At 44.3% G+C, this 20,390-nt stretch overlaps 2 protein-coding genes across 2 annotated transcripts; one reads left to right on the plus strand and one right to left on the minus strand.

Moving 5' to 3' along the window:
• Positions 1-470: 470 nt before the first annotated feature.
• On the plus strand, positions 471-8,944 carry LOC115629920 (serine/arginine repetitive matrix protein 2). Its single transcript, XM_030526524.1, has 7 exons — positions 471-692; positions 1,039-1,132; positions 1,378-1,455; positions 1,630-1,820; positions 1,896-2,106; positions 2,269-2,359; positions 2,507-8,944. Exons 2-7 carry the CDS (start codon positions 1,128-1,130, stop codon positions 8,786-8,788), a joined length of 6,858 nt encoding a protein of 2,285 aa, XP_030382384.1. The 5' UTR covers positions 471-692; positions 1,039-1,127; the 3' UTR covers positions 8,789-8,944.
• Positions 8,945-13,105: 4,161 nt separating this feature from the next.
• On the minus strand, positions 13,106-13,502 carry LOC115629921 (transcription initiation factor IIA subunit 2-like). Its single transcript, XM_030526526.1, has 2 exons — positions 13,431-13,502; positions 13,106-13,357 (listed from the first exon to the last, which is right to left on the minus strand). The coding sequence occupies exons 1-2, from the start codon at positions 13,500-13,502 to the stop codon at positions 13,106-13,108; spliced, it is 324 nt and encodes a 107-aa protein (XP_030382386.1).
• Positions 13,503-20,390: the final 6,888 nt, after the last annotated feature.

Below are 20,390 nucleotides of genomic sequence, written 5' to 3' on the forward strand. Positions count from 1 at the left end.
ATGGTGCTGAAACTCCGACTGGCTGGAGACTCGTTCCTGTTCTCGTCTCCTGACTGTGCCACAAGGCACGCAAGACGTAGAGGATGCTGCTGCTGTTGATGCTAACAGCGACGTCATATTTCCTTCTCTAGATGTTTTTTGTGCCACCAGCGCCAACACCAACGCCATCGTCATCGCCGTCTCCGTCTCCGCCATCCCACTTGTCGTGTCGTTCACCGTTTCTCGCCATTGAAACGGCCGACGGGACGTGAAAATTGGAGCGGGCTCGTCTCTGCTCGCTTCTTGCTCGCTTGGATTGCTTGTGGCTTTTGCTTGTTGCGCCGCAGAAGCTGAGCGGCGGGAATGGCGGCTCTGGCGGCACTGGTGGCATCTAGCCTCGGATTTCATTTCCGGCATGTTGCGGTTACGTTAAGTAACGGAGATTGCATCGCTAATGATGCAATTGTGTGTGGGCGGAAATGAAAGCGGTTTCGCGTGACGACTGCGACAAGAACTTCTGCGGCCAAGCCAAAGGCAAAGGCAAAGGCAGAAGGAAAGCCTAAGCTGCCTTCAGCCGTGCTCGTAATCAAAAGCCGATGAGGTTGAAGAAAACTATAAATTAAAACTATGTACCTGCTAATTGCATTATGGGACTGGGATGTGACTGCACGAGAGTAAATGCTGGGATTGTGTTGCTTCTCAAAAATAAGTATGTATGTATGTCTATAGTGCGCCTTGATAAATCAGATGCGTAATTGCTTAATTGGAATAAAATCAACATTTATGCGCAACAATATCCTTTTGACTGCAACTGACAACTCATTGCGTCAATGTGTGTCGTCATTAATGTCACTTGTCATCGAACAATAGAAATGAGCGTCTTTTTATCTTCCTTCACTCACTCACTCACGCATTCATTCATTCATTCATTCAATTGAGTCGTCGAATGCCAGCAGGCATCGAATTTCGCCTCAATGTCATATTCAGTCTAAATTTTCTGCTCGTCAGAAGCGCTTCGTATGGAATACACTTTTATTTAGGCTTGTGGGCTTTTTTCAGGCTGAAAACTAAACAGACGACCGTCGCGCTCCTTCGCCATCCACAGTTGAAGAGCAGCAATATTTACAAACATTTTGCCACCAATAATAATGGGGTAAGTTGAATCAAAGACTGCTTCAGGACTAACAGAGCCTTTGACAAATATTCAAACACACTCATACCTGTCCATGGCAAAGAGCATTACTAACTTAGAATTCGAGTGACTGACGCCTCCACATACTAGGTGGCTGGATACCTTAGAACAAATGCTCTTTTGGCCATATCTATGGGTTTGTGGGCCTGCTTCTCTGCTTACTCAGCTTCATTCTCTTTTAGACTTTCGCTATCTTCCTTCCACAGTAGCAACAACAACAATGCATGCCAGCCGTCGCAGTCGCAGCAGCAGCCACAACAGTTGTCCATCGAACACGTTTCCAGGTGAGTGTCTGCATTAAAACCCATTGAGCAGCAAACAGACGCATAGGTGCACTCTTTTTTTTTCATATATAGCATATACTTGAGGATGGGTGCATCGCATAGGGTCTGTCTGTTTAATTCTCAATGTTGGATAACTAAGCGAGTTAATCCACCATCCACTCTCTCTGCAAATAGAACCGTAACGAATGTGCAGTGCACTCCGCCACGCAATCCGTCGAATCAGCAAGGCCGTGACTTGGCCAGTACGCCGGAGCATATGCGTCCCGGCTTCAGTGGCTCATGTGTGCCACAATACGATCCCGCCGAGTTTGGACTGACCGGCAACGAACAGTGGCAGCATCCGCAAATGTTTCGGGACATGACATGTGAGTAGAGTACATAGAGTAGAGTTCAGGAGACACGAGACATGGCGGAACTATGCATTGCTTTCAAACTCCTAGATGAAACCGATGCTGCCACCATGGACAGTTTTCGTCAGGGTCAGCCGTGTCGACCGGGATATGGAGCTCCAGCCGCGCCCAATCTGAGCGATCTTCCCGAAGAGTGTTTGGAGGACGTCTCAACGCCTGGCTTTCAAATGAGCATGCCATCTCACATGTCTGGCACGTGTGACGAAAATCTGGCCGATGTCTCGCCACCCTCGATGTGCCCGTGCACCCCTCAACAACAACAACAACAACAGCTGCCGGACATGCCGCCATCGTCGTCAAGAAGGGCAGATTGTTATCTGGGGGATGAGTCCCCACCAGCCATGTATCAAACGGCTAGTCAGTGTGCTGAAGAGGCTGGAGTGACTGGAGAGGAGGCCTCCAGCTACGTGGATAGTGTTTATCGGGATATTATGCAGCGATTTGATGAATTGCGGGAGCGCATTGCTCGCGGCGATAAGATCTTGCCATCCGAAGTGAGCCAAGCCTCGTCTAATATGCGCGCCAACGCATTGCCAATTGACACGGACGAGCTGTGCAACGCCCAAAAGGTGACAACAACAACAGTGAATGGGGAGAGCGATTGCTTGCGTGAAACTATTGTGGAATCATCTGGGGTGCAGAATGGCGAGGTCCACACTTCTAGGCGCAAGGTAGTCACATGTCGGGACAACTGCGGCAATGTCACTAGTCACGTGGAAGAGACGAGCACTGTATCCAATCCGCCTCGTGATCAACAACAACTGGCCGATGTGGAGCCGCCTTCTTTTCTAAATGGCTCGGATATGGGTGCACAGTCCATGGATTGTACACCTGCCATGGGGGCGGGGCGTTCACGCGGTGATCCACCAAGACGTCTCAACTTTTCGGTGCCACAATGCTCGAATGCGGAAAATCTCAATGAAATAACAATGCCCTCATTTCAAGATGCTTCGTTGCCGCCGGCCATGAGCACACGCATCGCGCCGCAAGGACTGCCCAGCGAGTGTCTCGCAGATGTGAGTGCACCATCCTTCGGAAACACGGCAGACCTACAAGCGATGGAAAGGCGTAATGCCAGTGATAATGTGTGTAATCTGGCTGTACACTCAATGTGCCCTAATAATGGGAACGAAGAGTTTATTGATGATGTTACGATGCCCTCGATCTGCGGCTTAGATGTGGAAAATAGTTCGTCGTTCGGTCGCAATCGACCGCCAACTAGAGCACAGCAGAGATCATTTCCCGCCCAGAATAATTGCAGTAACATTGCGTCCCCATTGGCCAGTTCAAGTCGTCGGCCCATGATGGCCAGTGAGGCCATGTGTAACAAGACAATGCCCTCATTTGGGAAGCCATCGAGCATCCCGAGAAGGCAAGCCCGACCTAGCATGCCCAGTGAGTGCTTAGATAATGTGAGTGCGCCAACTTTTGGTCGCAGTATGTCACGCGGAGGAACCCCAAGCCGACAGTGTAGATCGCAGAATATCGCTGATATATCAGCGCCATCGTTTGGTAGCTCAGGACGTGGAACAATGACTCAGGAGTGCCTAGAAAATGTAACTATGCCCTCGTACAACAACATGACGGGCACTCCCAGGAACAGGGGTAGAAACGCTGCCTGCCAGCAAAGATCGATGCCATCTGAAAACCTCTGTGACGTGTCCACACCTTCGTTTGGCAGCAGTGGGCGGTCTGCAATGCCGTCCCAGTGTCTAGATGACGTGACAATGCCATCAATGGGACAAGTGTCTGGTGTTTCTCGACGGCAACCACAACGCAGTCTACCCAGTGAGTGCTTAGACGATGTCAGTGCGCCATCATTTGGGCGCAGCATGTCGAACCGCGGAGCTTTGGGGCGTCAACAAAGAACTCCACTTCCACAAAATAGATGCGATACATCATCACCCTCATATGCTAGACCCGGACCCACGTCTATGCCCTATGAGTGCTTGGAAGATGTAAGCATGCCTTCGTATAGAAATTCATCGGCAGGTTTTCGGACCACAGCTTCCAGAAATTTAAATAGACAAATGCCTTTGCAAAATAAATGCCCAACACCAAATGATAATGCAGGGCGAAGCGAATTCCTTGATAATGTAACCATGCCGTCTTTTGCAAACGTATCTGGCTCATCCAGAAGATGCTCGGCTATGCCTTATGTGTCGAGAAGTACATCCCCAAGTCGCCCGAATAGATCTTTACCGACCCAGAATATTTGCGACATCTCCGAGCCTTCCTTTGCAAGTTCCAGACGCGGTACAAGGGCTTCTGAATGCTTGGAAAACAACACCATGCCTTCGTTTGGGAACTCAGGCGGTGTTTCCAGGCCGCAATCATATCCTAGTGAATGCCTAAATAATGTGAGTGCGCCGTCTTTCGGACGCAGCCAGTCAAGGGGAGCTCCTCAAAGATACCAGAATAGATCGCTGCCTTCACAGAATATCTGTGACATATCTGCGCCCTCCTTCGGCAACTCCAGCCGCGGTCAAGTGGCTGCTGAGTTGCTAGATAATGTAACCATGCCCTCATACTGCAACGATGTATCAACCGCTTCAAGAGGTAGAGGCCCGACACAGCAGAAATCTGCAAATAGGCGGAACACTTGCGATCTACATAAGTTTGTGGAAAGCCTTACTAGGTCGTCGATTGATAATTGTTCTGGTGCCTCTGGAGGGCGTCGACAATCAAGTGCAGCTTCTGCATGTCCCAATAATGTTAGTGCACCATCCTTTGGCAGGAGTATGCCACGAGGATCTACATCACAACGCCGGGGGCGGTCGCTGCCTTCTCGTCCCGTATGCGAGCAGACACCGCCTTCGTTTGACAACAGCGTACGTTCGAGAATGCCAAATGAATGCCTGGAAGATGTGTCCATGCCCTCTTATCGCAGTATGTCGGCTTCACCAAGACAACGAGCACCTTCTAGAAATACAAGTAAGTGCTTAGAGAATGTGAGTACTCCATCCTACGCCCGCAGTATGCCTAGTAGAGGACCGTGTCAAAATATCGCTGATATATCAGCACCGTCCTTCGGCAGCTCCGGTCGTGGGACGATGCGTAATGAGTGTTCAGATGTATCCGGTGCTTCAAGAAGCCGAGCTAGGAGTCCTCGGCGTCAGCAGCGCAGAAATGGTCCATCCCAAAACATCTGTGATACATCAGCTCCCTCATTCGCTAGCTCCAAGCGTGCTGGAAATACTCCAGGTTGCTTCGATCGTGAAATGCCTTCATATGCCAACTCGACACTGCCTAACGAGCGCTTGGATGATGTTAGCGCCCCTTCTTTCGGACGCTGCGTTTCACAGAATACTAGCAGATTCCAAAGGCAAAGATCGTTGCCATCGCAGCAATTGTGCGATGAGTCTGCACCCTCGTTTGCATCTACCGGTCCAAAGTATAACCAAATGCCGAATGAGTGCTTAGACGATATGACGATGCCTTCATATGGAGGTGTGTCTGGCGCTTCTTATGGACAGACCCAAACGTCGCAACCTTCTGAATGTTTGGCTGATGTGAGCGCCCCATCTTTTGCGCGCAGTATGCCGCAGAATTCTGGCAGATCCAGAAAACAACAGTCATTCCCATCGCAGCAATTGTGCAATGAGTCTGCGCCTTCATTCGGATCCACCGGTCCTCAGTACAAACAAATGCCAAATGAGTGCCTAGAGGACATGACCATGCCTTCATATGGCGGTGTTTCTGCTTACGGACAGACCCAAATGTCCCAACCATTTGAATGTTTAGAAGATGTGAGCGCCCCATCTTTTGCGCGCAGTATGCCACAGAATTCTGGCAGGTCGAGAAGGCAGCAATTGTCCGATGAATCTGCACCTTCATATGGATCCACCAGCCCGCAGTACAATGATTTGCCCGACGAGTGTTTACAGGATGTGTCCATGCCTTCATATGGCGGTGTTTCTGGTGCTTCTTATGGACAGGCACAAATGTCCCAACCCTGTGAATGTTTGGAAAATGTCAGCGCTCCATCTTTCGCACGCAGTATGCCGCAGGATGCTGGCAGATCCAGAAGGCAGCAAACGCTGCCATCGCAGCAATTGGGCGATGAGTCTGCACCATCGTTTGCATCCACCGGTCCTCAGTACAATCAAATGCCGAATGAGTGCTTGGAGGATATGACCATGCCCTCATATGGCGGGGCTTCTGGCACTTCTGCTTATGGACAGACCCAAATGTCCCAACCTTCTGAATGCTTGGACGATGTGAGCGCCCCGGCTTTTGCACGCAGTATGCCGCAGGATGTTGCCAGATCCAGAAGGCAGCAAACGCTGCCATCCCAGCAATTGTGTAATGAGTCTGCACCTTCATTTGAATCCAGCGGTCCTCAGTACAATCAAATGCCCGACGAGTGCTTACAGGATGTGTCTATGCCTTCTTATGGTGGAGTTAGCGAATCGTATGGACGGGCTCAAGTGTCTTTTCCTAATGAATGCTTAGATGAGGAGAGTGCGCCCTCTTTTGGGTATAGCAACACACAAGAGCCTAACAGATCCCAAATGCAACGAACTCTGCCAACGCAACAGTTGTGCGATGAGTCGGCACCAACATTTGCATCTAACGCTCCTAATGAGTGCTTGGAAGATGTTTCCATGCCTTCGTTCGAAGACGTCTGCAGTTCCTCCACACGACAAGCCCCGAAACAACAAAGATATCAGAGCGAGAGTGGACGCAGTGCGGCGCAGCAGTCCTTTCCCAGAGAGCAACTGTGTGATGTATCGGCACCGCCCTTTGATACAACAAGGAGGACGATGAATGAGGACTGTCTCGTCACCACTAAAACGTCGAGCTATAGAAGCAAAAGCAACCTACGCCGACCGCGGTCGGAGCCCAGCCAACTGCATCAAAGCGATTTTCTGGAGGATACTAGTGCGCCTAGCTTCGCTCGGAACTGTTCACAATCCAAAAATGTGGCTACCAAGCAAAGCGATTATTTGTCAGATGTCTCCATGCCTCCACTACATTGCTCCCAAGCTAACAGATCCGCTAATACAACAACTTTGCGGCGTGGACAAAGTTTTCCGTGCATACCAAGTCAACAGAACATTGGGGACATTTCGGCGCCATCTTTTGGCGATACATCGGGAGCACATGGACAGTCCGAGCAGTTGGCTAATGTATCGATGCCTATGTTCAGCGCTTTTGATGATGAACCACGGTCCGTGGCGCGACGTGGTCCCAATGTATCGTACCCATCTGAGCGTCTAGACAACGTGAGCGCACCGCCACTTGATTGCGGTTCTCCCTGCACATGCGCTCCGGAGAACACAGAAGCCATGCCTTCATTTGGAGCTCAAAATATGGGATACGGAAGACCGGAGCAGTCAGCAACTGGACGGGGTCAAAATATGTCATACCCGTCGGAACGTCTTGCGGATGTTAGCGCTCCATCGTATGGGTACAGTAGTGGATTTGGTCGAGGGAACCCAGGCCAGCAGTACGGAGGTAGTCCCTGCCCTCCAAATAATATGCATAATTCTCGCAACGAGTATCTGGCTGACGTAAGCCAACCCTCGTTTGACAGCTCTCATGAGAATACGAATACGCGTTGCGTGTCACGCAGTCAACCATGGGACCAAGCCGCCAGCATGCCGCCAAGTACAAAAATCTCACATCCACCGAGCAGACATCAGCTGGGCATGCCAAGCGACGATTTAAATGAGATGTCCGCTCCGTCGTCTATGGCTAGAGGTCGAGATCAGCGCGGACTCTCGATGCCGAGTGAGAATCTGTGCGATGTTTCGGCACCATCATTTGGCACCACTCTGCCGAGTGTGGCTCATCGCTGTGTTTGTGATGAGCCCGAAAAGAATCCATCTTCGTTTTCCCGATCCCAAATGCCACCTTCCCGTCAATCGTGTGACCCTCGATCGGGCTTGAGCAACGAAAATTATTATTCACCGGAGGAATCGAACGAATGCTTGGACGATGTTACACCACCATCAATGTGTTGCTACCAGACCCCTCAGGCTCCACAGTATTCGGCTGGGCAGAAGGCCGCGGACATTGGTCCCCCGTGCTACTACTCCGCCCAGCCTCCAGCTCCTTGCAATTCACGCAATGATACAGCCATGCCTTCGGCAGAAGGACCATTCGCCAACCAAACTTCTCAAGGAGTGTGCATTGAAAATGCAACTGATCCGGCGCTTGATGGCAGCGCCGAGACCAAGACGCCTGCTTCTGTGCATCATGTGACATCAGAGCAGACAGTTACTCGGCGCATCGCCAAACAAGCATCCGATGGCAACATGCCCGACAACGGAGGAGCCCCTGGCAATGGCAACCTAGTAGGCGAAGTCGAAGAAATAACTGTGAAGACTTCCGTGACATCTGTAACGCGTGTATATACCACGCCGATTCCAGATAGTCAGCGCCTAGAGGACATGTCTAGTCCTCAATTCGAGAGCACAGGAGTAAGTGGGGCTTCGGGCGCACAATCGAGCAACCCATATCTTACAAATATAACCCCGCCGACCTTTGGTCCCTCATTCGAATCAACACAGCAGACTGGCTACAATAATAATGCTGGCGATAATACGACATTCCACGGTTTTAGCTCCATGGAGAATTATGCGCCCTTCGACGAGCTTGTGAACTCGTCTCAGCCAGAGCCACGGGCGCAACAACGCAACAACACCGCAACGCAACGCTCGCCTAGACAGAAGACGCGTAATCAGGATCCTTGCCAGCAGACGCGCGACCAGCGGACACATCAGCAGACCCGTCAACAGGGCCAGACACGTCAACAAGGCTGTCAGCAGCCCCATGATCAACCGCCTGCCAGCAGCAGTGGCTGCGACGGCATTGGAGCACCTAGAACGCCCGGACAGCCATGCGGCATGGTTAGCACCAGTTTTCCTTACGGTCGACCGCGCTGTCTGCCACGTGACCAGCAGCCGCCGCGATGAGCAATATAAATGGACCAAATACCAATACTTCGTTGCTACCAATAAGCCAAGTGAATTGCAGAAAAATCGTGCACGCGGTCGACATAGTTAAGGGACCTATTTGAGGAGTAGGCCTGGAAAAATCTTCAAAATTGTATGAGACGAATAAATTGAGTTTGGCAGATAATCTAAAATAAAGAAACTTTCTTTTCTGTGTCCAAAAGGCTGCATCTTGATACTACATATGATACAACCTATAGACATACGACCTCTACTTATACTGTAACTTCTTTTTTGTAATATGATACGTACTAGTTTTAAGAATCTTCGCATCGACTAGCTGGTTTTCTGATATTGACACTACTTTGAATTCGTGTACCACCCGCCTTAATAGTCTGCTACGTAATAGGCAACTTATCCAGTCTGTCTTGTAGTCGCGACAAAATTGTGATGACTTCAATAATTGGCGATGCATAAATCGCTTCCCTGCCAGGTCGTGGGTGCCTTGACACGAAACGAAGAACCAGCAAAGAACCGTGCCAATGACAAAGCCATATACCCTGCAAAAAATTCGAATCAGCTAACATTTATACGCAAAACAAACATGGAAATATAGTATATAGTATTCCTATATTTTTTAAAAATACGATTAATAAACCACTTTTCAGATTTGCCAACCTTGCCAATGACAAAGCCAAAAATTCGAAAACAGCTAACATGGAAATATAAAATATATATTATTCCTATACTTTTTAAAAACTATGTTTTCAGATTATGTATTTGATTGAATAAGGTGTCATTGAGTCTCTTTTTCAAAAGAAGTTTGAATTAAATAAGTAACAAGTTTACAAAAGCATATTATTTGATCAATATACACCTAATTCTGTTTTTACACGGTCTTCTTTTTACACGATTTTGATATCACACGGTGTGAAAATAAAAAATTGCATATATATTTATTTAGTGATAAGGAACCAAGCACATATTTGTGCATATGAACAATGTCCTTTACACGGTTGTTTCTGGAACCAAGCTACCGTGTAAAAACAGAATTAGGTGTACTACTAAGCGAGGTGTCGCCTTATGGGTTACAAACGTTAATGGCAAAATCAAACGCTTCGTTTCGAAGGGTATGAGAAGAAGAGGAAGATGGAGAAAAAATACATAATAAAATTGAAAACAAATAAGTTCAGGAATCAGGAAGCAACACAGGAAACGCGTTCATTGTTCAATTTTCTTGTTGTTGCTGCTGTTATTGCTGTTGCTCTCCTGCTGCTGTTATCCTACAGGACGAAGGGTAAACGCCAGTGCCAGAGTGCGAGCGATGTGAGCTATTTAAAAACAATTTATTTTTAGCAGCAGCGCCGATGGCGGTAACGAATGTACCTGCCGGTCGGGCTTTCGATGGTGGGAGGACATTGCAGCATGGGCATGCCTTGCCCTCCATATACATATGTATATAGAATAGTACATATATATGTATAGATATATATGTGTGTGCGTGTGTCGATTTCGGTTTGAAAAATCGAGGCGAATGCGCGTTGAGTTGCGTCGCGTCGCGTCTGTCAGGCCAAAAGTGTATGCAAAACAAGTGCAGATGCTTCAGATTGGTTTTCCAATTACTCAACATTTCAATGCAAATATCAGCACCAGAGCCAGAGCCGGAGCCGGAGAGTCAGAATAGCACAGAGCATCGAGCCAAATGGCAACCAAAGACGGCTGATGGTGGCGTAACGGTTAACGCCAACGCTAAAGACACCAGTGAGGAATTGGAAGGACCAAACAATACTCTACCATGGTCTAGACGGAGATTCTAATTGCTTAAATATCCAAATGCATTCTCAAAATTGTATTTTCTTTTTTACTATTCCATTATTTCCAATATACAGCCCAGATTAATATTGACAGTCATCGAAATTTGGAGTAATGGGCATAGCTTGCCGGGCTGGCTAATAAACCTTCCCTCAATGGGTCAGTGGTTCTCCACATTTTAGCTTTTAATTATATTTTGTCTTTTAATATTTAAGTATTTAAATTTGTTACTTTTATCTCATCATACTTCGTTCTCTTTTATTAAAATTAATACTTTGCAGAGTCCACCATTTTACATCCGCAGTATTTTCATTTAAAACAAAAACTAGAGTGTTCTTTTAAATGACTATCTTCTACCTCTTGTGACAGAATTTGCATTTTAAAATGAAAAAGGCTCTTATTTCTTTTCTTATTTTTGGCTATTGGTTGGGACTTGAAACACAAATATTAACTTGAACTGCAATGGCAAGTATGTATTTGAATTTGAATAGCATCATTATTCTTTTTTATTTTTTATTGCTATTTCTTCATCTCCATTTCTTTTTCGTTAGGTCTTTTAATGTCTCTGACTTCTCTCTGCTGTGAATCGGGGAAAAGCTGAGTCGGGTTCGATATTTTTTAATTTCATTTTTCAATCCTTAAAGTTTTAATTATTAAAAAGTATTGACGTTTTCAGAAGCTATATTTTTTAAAATCTTTTTTCAGAAGCCTGGTTTTAATATACTTATGACCTATGATCAGCCTAAGTGACCCTTTAGGGAGATTTGATTCACATTCTGTATATTTCAGCCCTGTACCTGAGAGTTAACAGACAAATTCGCTGATTCGATACAGCTGTCTCTCTGTATGAACGCAAAGATGAAGCAGAATCTTAAGTAATAACGTTTTTATTTGAATATAAGATGAAACCTACACGATGCCAGTTACTGTTACTGTTCGCTTAAGCGAGAATAGTTTTGATTTTGTCAGGCTGCGATTCAAAGTTCGCCCATTGTACGACGCCTACGTGCATGTAAAATTGTGCGAGTGCTGGAAACATCCGAATATACTTGTATGTATGTGCGAGTATGTGTGCATGGGGCTAGCTCCTGGACAGTAGCTTGGCAGCAGTGAAGTAGAGAAGCATCAGGAGTCGCAAAAGCAAAGCGAACCAAAAAAAAAAAAAGAAAGAAAAAAAAATGGCTCAAGCAGCAGCCACAGCAGAAGCAAAATATTTCTTCGATTTTTTGCCAAAGATAAAATTTCAATCACGTTTCTTCACTTTCGCTTAAAATAGCTTCGAGCGCAGCAGTGACTGCCGGAGCCAGAGCTGGAGCAGATGCCTGAGCCCAAGGTGTGGCGACCCCGCCACGCACATGTCCTAACTAGGACATGCACACACATGTGTTTAAGAGTGTGTGTGTGGTTATGTAAAACACCAATATAGGCTGTCCAATGCTGTGACTCCAGTTGCCTGCGTCTAATGAAGCTTTACGAATTGCAATGCCAAAAAAAGAAATAATTCTCGGGGTGCAACCCGGAGGCTGGGGATGGAAGAAATGTAAGTCCTGAATTTACTGTTGAAAGTGGTATTAAAGACGATTCCAATGGGCCAGCTGGACTACCATTTTCATGCCCTAATGAGCCATTGGGAGAGTTGTTGAGAAACTCTTGACTACATCTGGGAAAGGAACATGGAAAACATCATTTCGTGCCAGAAATTTAGGACAGAACTCTCTCTATAAATAGGCTTATCCATATTACCTTACTTTGGCTCATCTTCTAAAATTGTCAAATTTGCATAAAAGCTTGCTGGACTCTCAATAAAATTTTTCTTTATCTCTTTTTGTTCCTTAAATATTGTTATTAGCTCTTAATTAGAATTTAGTTTTCTCCTCTACTTACTATTTTTTGTCAGATCTATAACGTCGCTTATAACATTTGGATGTGAACTTATATTAAATTTTTATATTTTTTCTCTCCTCCTTTTCATTTTTGTTAGGTCTAACAATGTATCTGACTAATCTCTGCTGTGAATCGGGGCATAGCTGGCCGTTTGGCAAATAAAATTCCCCCACCGAGTCGGATTCGTCATTAGACATTTTTGTTATTTCTAAAGGCTTTGTTTTTCTTTAGTTTCATCTAGTATAAGTTCTGAATTGTGTTGATTTATTTTTCTCACATCCACAGCTCTTTTTGTCCATAAATAAATAAAAAAATATATATGTATATTATTATATTACGTACAGACGAGTCATCTGAGTCTACCTTCTATCTAAAAGGGTATGAAGAATCCCTGGAAGTCAAAAATTACTTATGTATTTCAGGTTCCTTTGAAACTACAGCGTTCATAAACGCCTGACTAACATCGCTGTTCTATTAGCCATAGCTTTAGGTCCTTTTCAATTTGTACAAATAATTAGAAATCGGATAACTTAATTATACACTACTTTTAAAATGCATAGTTCCGAACAAAGACATGAAAAGTGTTATACATCCTCATTGTAGAATGTTTGTCGCTGCGCATGCGCGTCCTTGATCATAAAATTAGGTATCCTTAGAAGGCTTGCCATCGCAAGCCACAATTTTGATTCTGTCGACGTTTACGACTTGCTTGCCCATGTGGAAGTCCACGTCGCTGAGGACGAAAGTCCAGACATCGTCGCAAAATTGATAGGTCTCCAGTCTGCCGGCCTTGAATTTGATTCGCGTTTTTGTCTCTTGGCCGATGACAGTATTGATGCTCTTATCGAATTGTTGCATCACTTTTAAAGCCAAATCCGCTGTAACTTCGCCAGCCTATAATTATGGTTTTACGCTTAAAAGTATTCTTGCATTGCACCTGTTGTGAGTGTACATTTCTAAAGCATACCTGCAAAAGATCGTCTAGAGTCTCCCGCAATGTGATGCCAAGAGTGCTGCAGCGATATAATTGATAAGTCATATTTATTTAGTTCTGAACAACTTTTCCCGGTGCTCGGTTCGCCACGGTTTTCCACGAAAGAGCACGTGTAGACTTGAGCTTCGACACCTTAATGGCGGTCGACAGATGCAGGGCTGCCAACTTTTTAGAGGGAAAAAAGCTGCATTTCGGTATTTTTGTATTCTTTCGGCATGAATGCATTAGGGATTTAAAAAAACATTGATGTATGAGCATCAACGATGTTTTTACCACGATGCAGCGATGTTTTCCGATCGTTTTTTTTTACTAACGATGCATCGTCGATCCATCGATGTTTGTCCAAACATCGAACATTGTGTATGTTTTGTTGGGCGGTCACATTTCTTTGTTGTTTGGTTTACGGAAGAAGGTATATTTGTATTATAAATTATTTGATGTTTTCATTAAAATGTGTATTTTGTAATATAAATTTTAGATTTTAATCATGCCTTTTAAGGCGTAGCTGCAACGCGTCATTGTTTTTAATCAGTTTCTTTCTGTAAGCCATACAAGTTCATCAGAAGTCAATATTAGGAGTACTTTATTGATTGACAACATTAAGTAAAATACTATGACAGTCTCTCTTGATATATAAACATTTTTTATTTCAAACCTCTCTGTTGATTTTCTCCCTAATATTAGCTTCTTTAATTTTTTAAAACAGCGATGCATACATGTTTTTTTTGCGATGCATCGACCATGCATCGATTTTTTATAAAGAGACATCGATGCACATCAACATTGTTGTTTTTCCTTCGACTTACTACATCCCTAGAATGCATTCGCACCTCTACAAATAACAACGCAATTTGTTCCTACAATATGATTTTAACAGACCGATTTGACGGGGAAAACCCGAATTGGCAGCCCTGTGCTGGTTTATAATCGAATCCGAGACATCGTTCAGTGCTGGAAAGCGTGTGAAAGGATTCACGGATGATTCAAAGAGTTGAGCTTGTTTTCAATTAAATTTGATTTCACTTGTAACTACCGAGTTTTAGACTGCGAGGTGTAATGTTTTCAGTAAAATGCGTACAATATTCTTAGTTCTAATGGTCACTGTTTTCGGCCACGTGCTACTTTCAAAGGTCTTTGAGCTTCGGCCATCAATAGGCTTTTTACTGTACCATTGAATTGTTTATCTGAAATCACGATACAAATGCTCAATGCTTTGAACTCAAAGAGGGTCCAGTACATCCAAGAGATGTCCTTGTGGAATGACATGCTAACATTGGCACTATTAAGCCGCCTACGGCCATCCACACGAACATTTCTGAGTACGGCACCGTACACACCTGCTTTAGCTTTTGAATACTCCGGTGTCCTTGTCCTGCTCGGCAGCAGCAAATGACAGGACCCGTGCCCAACGTCTTTCTCACATCAGTTGACCCCCATGCTCGCATTGGGCTGAATTTACGTTTTGTATTTAAGCATCACTCGAAGTTTGAAATTGCAACTGCAATTTTAATTTCTGTATTTTTTTGTTGTTGTTTGAGGAGCGCTTAGTCCTTTTTTTCATAATATTTTTCATGCATATTTCTAAAAGTGCTTTTCAGCCCAATTGAGGCTGCTCCTGGCCGCTACATTAGGAAAGTTGATGTGACGCTCTGAGCGGCTTATTGTTTTTGTGTGGAGCGTAAAGTGGAAAAATACCAACACACCATGCACTCGGAAAAATCTGAAATAATTCTCCGTGACTGAACCTGAACTGGGTTGCAATCATTCATTATAGCTGGCCGGACTGGCTTAAAACTTTCCCCCACCGGGTTGGAGATTTCCCTCTTTCTCCTTTTATTTTTCTTGTTCCATCTTTCTCTTTCCCTGTTTCTCTCTTCCCCTTTCTCTTCCTCTTCCTTTCTCTCCCTCTTTACCTCTGTCTCTTTCTACTCCTTACTTTTTCTAATTAGCTCCTAAGTAGAATTAATTTTCCTCTTCTACATACTATTTGTTTAGATTGTCAGGTCTATAATGTCTCTGACCACATATGGCTGTGAATCGGGGCATAGCTGGCCAACTGACAAATAAAATTCCCCCAACGTGTCGGGGGCATTTATAGACGTTATTGTACAGCTTTTTTGTAGGCTTTCTTATCTTTTAAGTTGAGACTTTCTTATATTAATCATATTTCAATTTTTAATTTTAAATCCTAATATATAAGGAACTAACCAGCTTCTCTTCTTACCAATTGAGCTCAGGAACAGCTTTTGAGCTTTTAGTGAGATATTTATTTTGACATATTTTTGTATATATCATTATTTTTTACTACTCATCTTAAGAGAATACGTGCATTTCCTCTTTTATAAAAAGTCGACCTTGAAAGTAAAAAAAAAAATTGTTTAATTAATTTTAATTGTTAGGTCTTGTATGCGATTTTTGAAGTTTTCTTTATGTTATAGTATATCGATTATTATTGATGTGAGAGCAGAAACGTTTAGACTAAGAGAAATTAAACAAGACTTTTAAATACCAAATGTGGCCAAGATATGTATCTTAATAAGCAAAAAAGTTGTACTACTTAAGGGAGATCGGTCTTATCAGTCATATTTAAATATAATATACTTGAATGGTTTGTAAAAAACGTTCACTGTATATGGAAAAGACAAGCATCGTACCAAGTTTGGTGTCTCCAGCTATAATTGTTGAAAAGTTCTCGGTGCTCGTTTTTATCGATGAGCCTCGTCTTATACCATAGGAACCTAAAAAAAGGCCTCTGCCTTCGCGCCCAGGCCCATCTTTATTTTAGTTTCTATTTACAAAAATGTCAGTCCCTGTTTAAATATTATATTTTGATGGCAATATTTAAATTAGGAAATGTTATGAGATCCAGAAATTGAAAAAGAGTTCCTAAACGAGTCGTCTAAAAATAAAAAAAATTATATCATCTATTGATGAATAATAACTCCTGTTTGCCAAAATCGAACAGCCTGTTTATTTGATGCGCTTTTCACTGAGCAGGGGAAAGGGCTGATTGTTTTTGTAGTGAAATTTATCTCTAAAATACAAGTAATTAAATTTTTCAGAGCTTAGATCGTGTTGCGATGCTGTTTTTTTGAGTGTACACGTAGACATTTGCAATCATTGGCTCGCACAAACAGTCACACCCCCGCAAATGCATACACCCATACAAATGTACATACATATATATGTATGTATGTGTAGCATGTAAGTATATAAACACGTAGAGGCCGCACTCATTGCAGTGGTCGGTGGCGATGGCAGCTGTGGTCGTCTGTTTGTTGCAGCCCAGCCCCGATCCGACCGTGTTAGGCCGCTGCTGCTGTTGTTGGCCGCGAGTTGCGGGCTCTGTTGGTCCCGGCCAGTTAATTGTAATGCTGAAAAATGCTGTCGAAGTTATGCGAGTGCGAAAATGTCCACGGGCATGCGATGCATGCTAGGCACGCGGACGGGAGGTCGACTGGCCGGCTGGGTGGGTGGCTGGTTCGCCCGTTCGCCCGTTCCCCCGATCGACTCCCAACCCTAGATGGGCTGCCATGCAACCACTTCATGGCCCTTCTAAGCCTTGTACACTGAGTGCTTGCGGCTTGTTTCAAATTGCAAAATTTTTTGCCTGGACAGCTTGTAAAATGTGCATTGGGTGGATTGTCGTGGTGGTGAAGGGGGTGAAGGAGGTGGAGACTGCAGCGGGGGCGGCGGCGGCGGGGTATTTGTTGCAAAAGCCGAGGCGTGCTCAGCGCATGAAGCGCTGCGGTTTTTACGCCCTGGTCGTGTGTTTTATAAACCACGTCGATGCATGTGTGCAGCTCTAAGCAGATGGCAATTGCTTTGACATAGACATTTCACTGCCAGATTTCCGAGATGAAACAAAAGTGCGGTCGCCGGGTGCGGGGGGCAAGTGCTGGGGGAGCAAATGCGAGAAATATGACGACCGTTCTACTTGTATGCCATGAGGCAATGGAAGGCCTCTGCATTTTCGATTAAGCCCAGTAACGGAGCGAAATGTTACTACATTTTAAGGAAATTCGCATCGAAACCAAGTACACCTAATTCTGTTTTTACACGGTAGATTAACTAATATACCGTGTAAAAACAGAATTAGGTGTACTTGGAACAACTGTGTAAAAAAAGACATTGATCATATGCAAAAATAAGTGGTTGGTTGGTTCCTTATCTCTTAAGAAATATATGTGAATGCAATTTTTAATTTTCAAACCGTGTGATATCAAAATCGTGTAAAAAAAATACCGTGTTAAAAAAGAATTTGGTATATTCATGTATGTATGTACATAGTTGTTTAAAATAGAGTGAGGTTATTTAACCAAATTGTTTTCGAACGAAGCGGTCGTAAGCACAAATGATTAGTGTAAAACAAGAGAGAACGCTACAGTCGAGCAAGCCCGACAGTGTAATACCCTGAAACTTCCGTCACTGAGTTATATGCGCCCATAGCAGCAGCAAAAAGAGGAAGAAGAAGAGCGAACTTGTTGCTGCAGTTTGGGGGGGGGGGGGGGGGGGTTTGTACTAGCGAGAATTTGTTTCGCTAATAACTTTTAATTAGAATTAGAATTGACAGAATTGAATAAAATTTTAAACAACAGTAGATAGTTATAAATAAATTATGTGTGCAAAGTTTGGTTTAGGTAGCATTTGAAATGTGGACGCTATTGACGAAATTCTGTAGCGGGGAAAGGGGGGGGGGGGGGGGGGGGGGGGGGGGGGGGGAAATTCCAAAAATAAAATAACCTCGTCCTTTCTCGGACCTAGGAGAATCTGGATGCCAACTTTGGTTATTCTAGCTTTTATAGTTTCTGAGATCCTTGCGTTCATCCAGACGGACGGACAGACGGACAGACGGACGGACGGACGGACATGTCTAGATCGATTTCTCTCTTCATGCTTATTCAGAATATATATACTTTATGGGGTCGAAGATGCTTCCTTCTGCATGTTACATACTTTGCACAAGCCTAATATACCCTTTTTACCCTTCGGGTACAGGGTATAAAAAGCATTGTTCGACCTAAAATTTGTTGACCATAGTATGTATGTATATCATATAGATATGTATGTATGTATGGACATATGTACATAGGTGCAATAGCGCGCTGGAAGAGGTTGATTACTCGTTTATCGACTAAGGAAATACTATGTTGCTCCCTCCGTTGTACTCGTGGGTGGCATTTGTGCTTCAAGTTTGAAATCAGTGTCGTCATCGCGTTTGAACTTTGTGGCAGACTGGAGTGAAATTATCGCACGTTCATAATTTACAATCCGAAGTTTTGAACTGGGGAAGGAAATTATTACTTACATCAAAGATTTGCATATATTGGCTAAGAGTGGGCGCGGGGGCGCTGGGGCATGAACAGAAACGAGGAATGTTCGGCGACGTGCAATTTGCCGGTGTAAAGCAAATTTGTCTTTGTACTGCCACACATACATACATACATACATACATACATACATACATACATACATACATACATACATATGTACATACATACATACACATACTATACTTACATGTAAGTAGCGCACGTATAGAGAGAAAGCGTTGCTGTTAGCGGCAAGAGAGAAAGAGGAGGAGGTGAAGGCTGAAGTAAAAGAATTCGAAGAGAAAACTTTTCTTTCAATGAAATGAAATAAAATTGCATTACAACGGCACAAAGGGGCGAGTTGTGGGCCCCGAGCTGACTCGATGGCCTGGATGGGTGAATGGTTGACTGGGCTGCGAGACGTGTGTGAAACTTTTGCCACGGCTCATTCCCACTTCCACTCCCAGTCCCACTCCCAGTCCCATTCCCAGTCCCAATCTCAGTATCAACACAACACCACCAGCAGCCCCAGAACACTCTGCTCCAGGAGCAGGAGGAATAACTTTCATCCTTCTTTGCCAGTCAAGTCAATGAACGGCATCGGAGGCTATGTCCACATCGTTGGTAGCTTCTTCACACATCAATTTGTTTAACCCGCACATGTGTCAAAGTTTTTTAACCCAATTTACACAATTAAGTTTATATCTTTCACCTGTAGTCGTGGCCGCCTTCGGCAAATGCTTGAATCGAATCAAGAGTAAAAGTGTAACCAAAACGGACTAAAATGTGGAGTGCTTGCCTTCCTACCAACCCAACCGTCCTCCTGTCTGCTTCTGGCTCTGTGTCTGGCCATTTGTAAGCGCGCCCATGTGTTGGGGGCGTGGCTGGTGCGCCTTAGGCACACAGCGGGAGCTCTCCAAGTTCGAGTGCTGGGCACTGCATGCACTGAATGCACTGATGCTGACAATTGACATTGAGTTGTAAGACATTTTGGCAACATTGTTGGCTATGCAAGCAGCCAGGATGCAATAAAAAGTTGACAAGAGCGTCAGAGTGACAACGAATAGAGTTGTTAAAGTGTTTCCTTGACAGTTGTCTGGTTTCGTCTCCATGCTACTGGCAATATTGTAGTTGCAATGTGTGCCATGCATACTAGATGCCTGATCAGACAATTCACAAGCAGCGAAATTGAAACTCATTGCCAACCAGTCAGCCAGAAAGCCAGTCAGTGAGTCAGTCTGTCAGTCAGTTTGAAACGTTGCACAGTAAATTAATAAATCGCTGACGGCTGTTCGATGCGATATATGTATATGGTTTTTATTGCTATTCAGGTATTTATTTATTGTACAGTCATTGTTGTATTTATGGAACGCCCAACAGGCTACAGGAGCTTCTTTTTTCCGACAGCACGCGAAACAATCTGTCAACTGTTCAGATATTGCGGTTCAGATACACATGTTCTATTACAAAGCTTGCATTTGTAATTGCTCCTAATCTTGTTCAATAAAGAGTTCAAATAGCATTGAATATATTAATTTTGTTTACTTATTTCAAAACAAAAATGTATTAAATAATTTATTCTTAAGACCAAAAAATGCTACTTGTTATTTGGGTTAAAAAC

Source organism: Scaptodrosophila lebanonensis, unplaced genomic scaffold (genome assembly GCF_003285725.1).
Source record: "Scaptodrosophila lebanonensis strain 11010-0011.00,11010-0021.00 unplaced genomic scaffold, SlebRS2 tig00000171-arrow-arrow-pilon, whole genome shotgun sequence".
NCBI classification, from domain to species: Eukaryota; Metazoa; Arthropoda; class Insecta; order Diptera; family Drosophilidae; genus Scaptodrosophila; species Scaptodrosophila lebanonensis.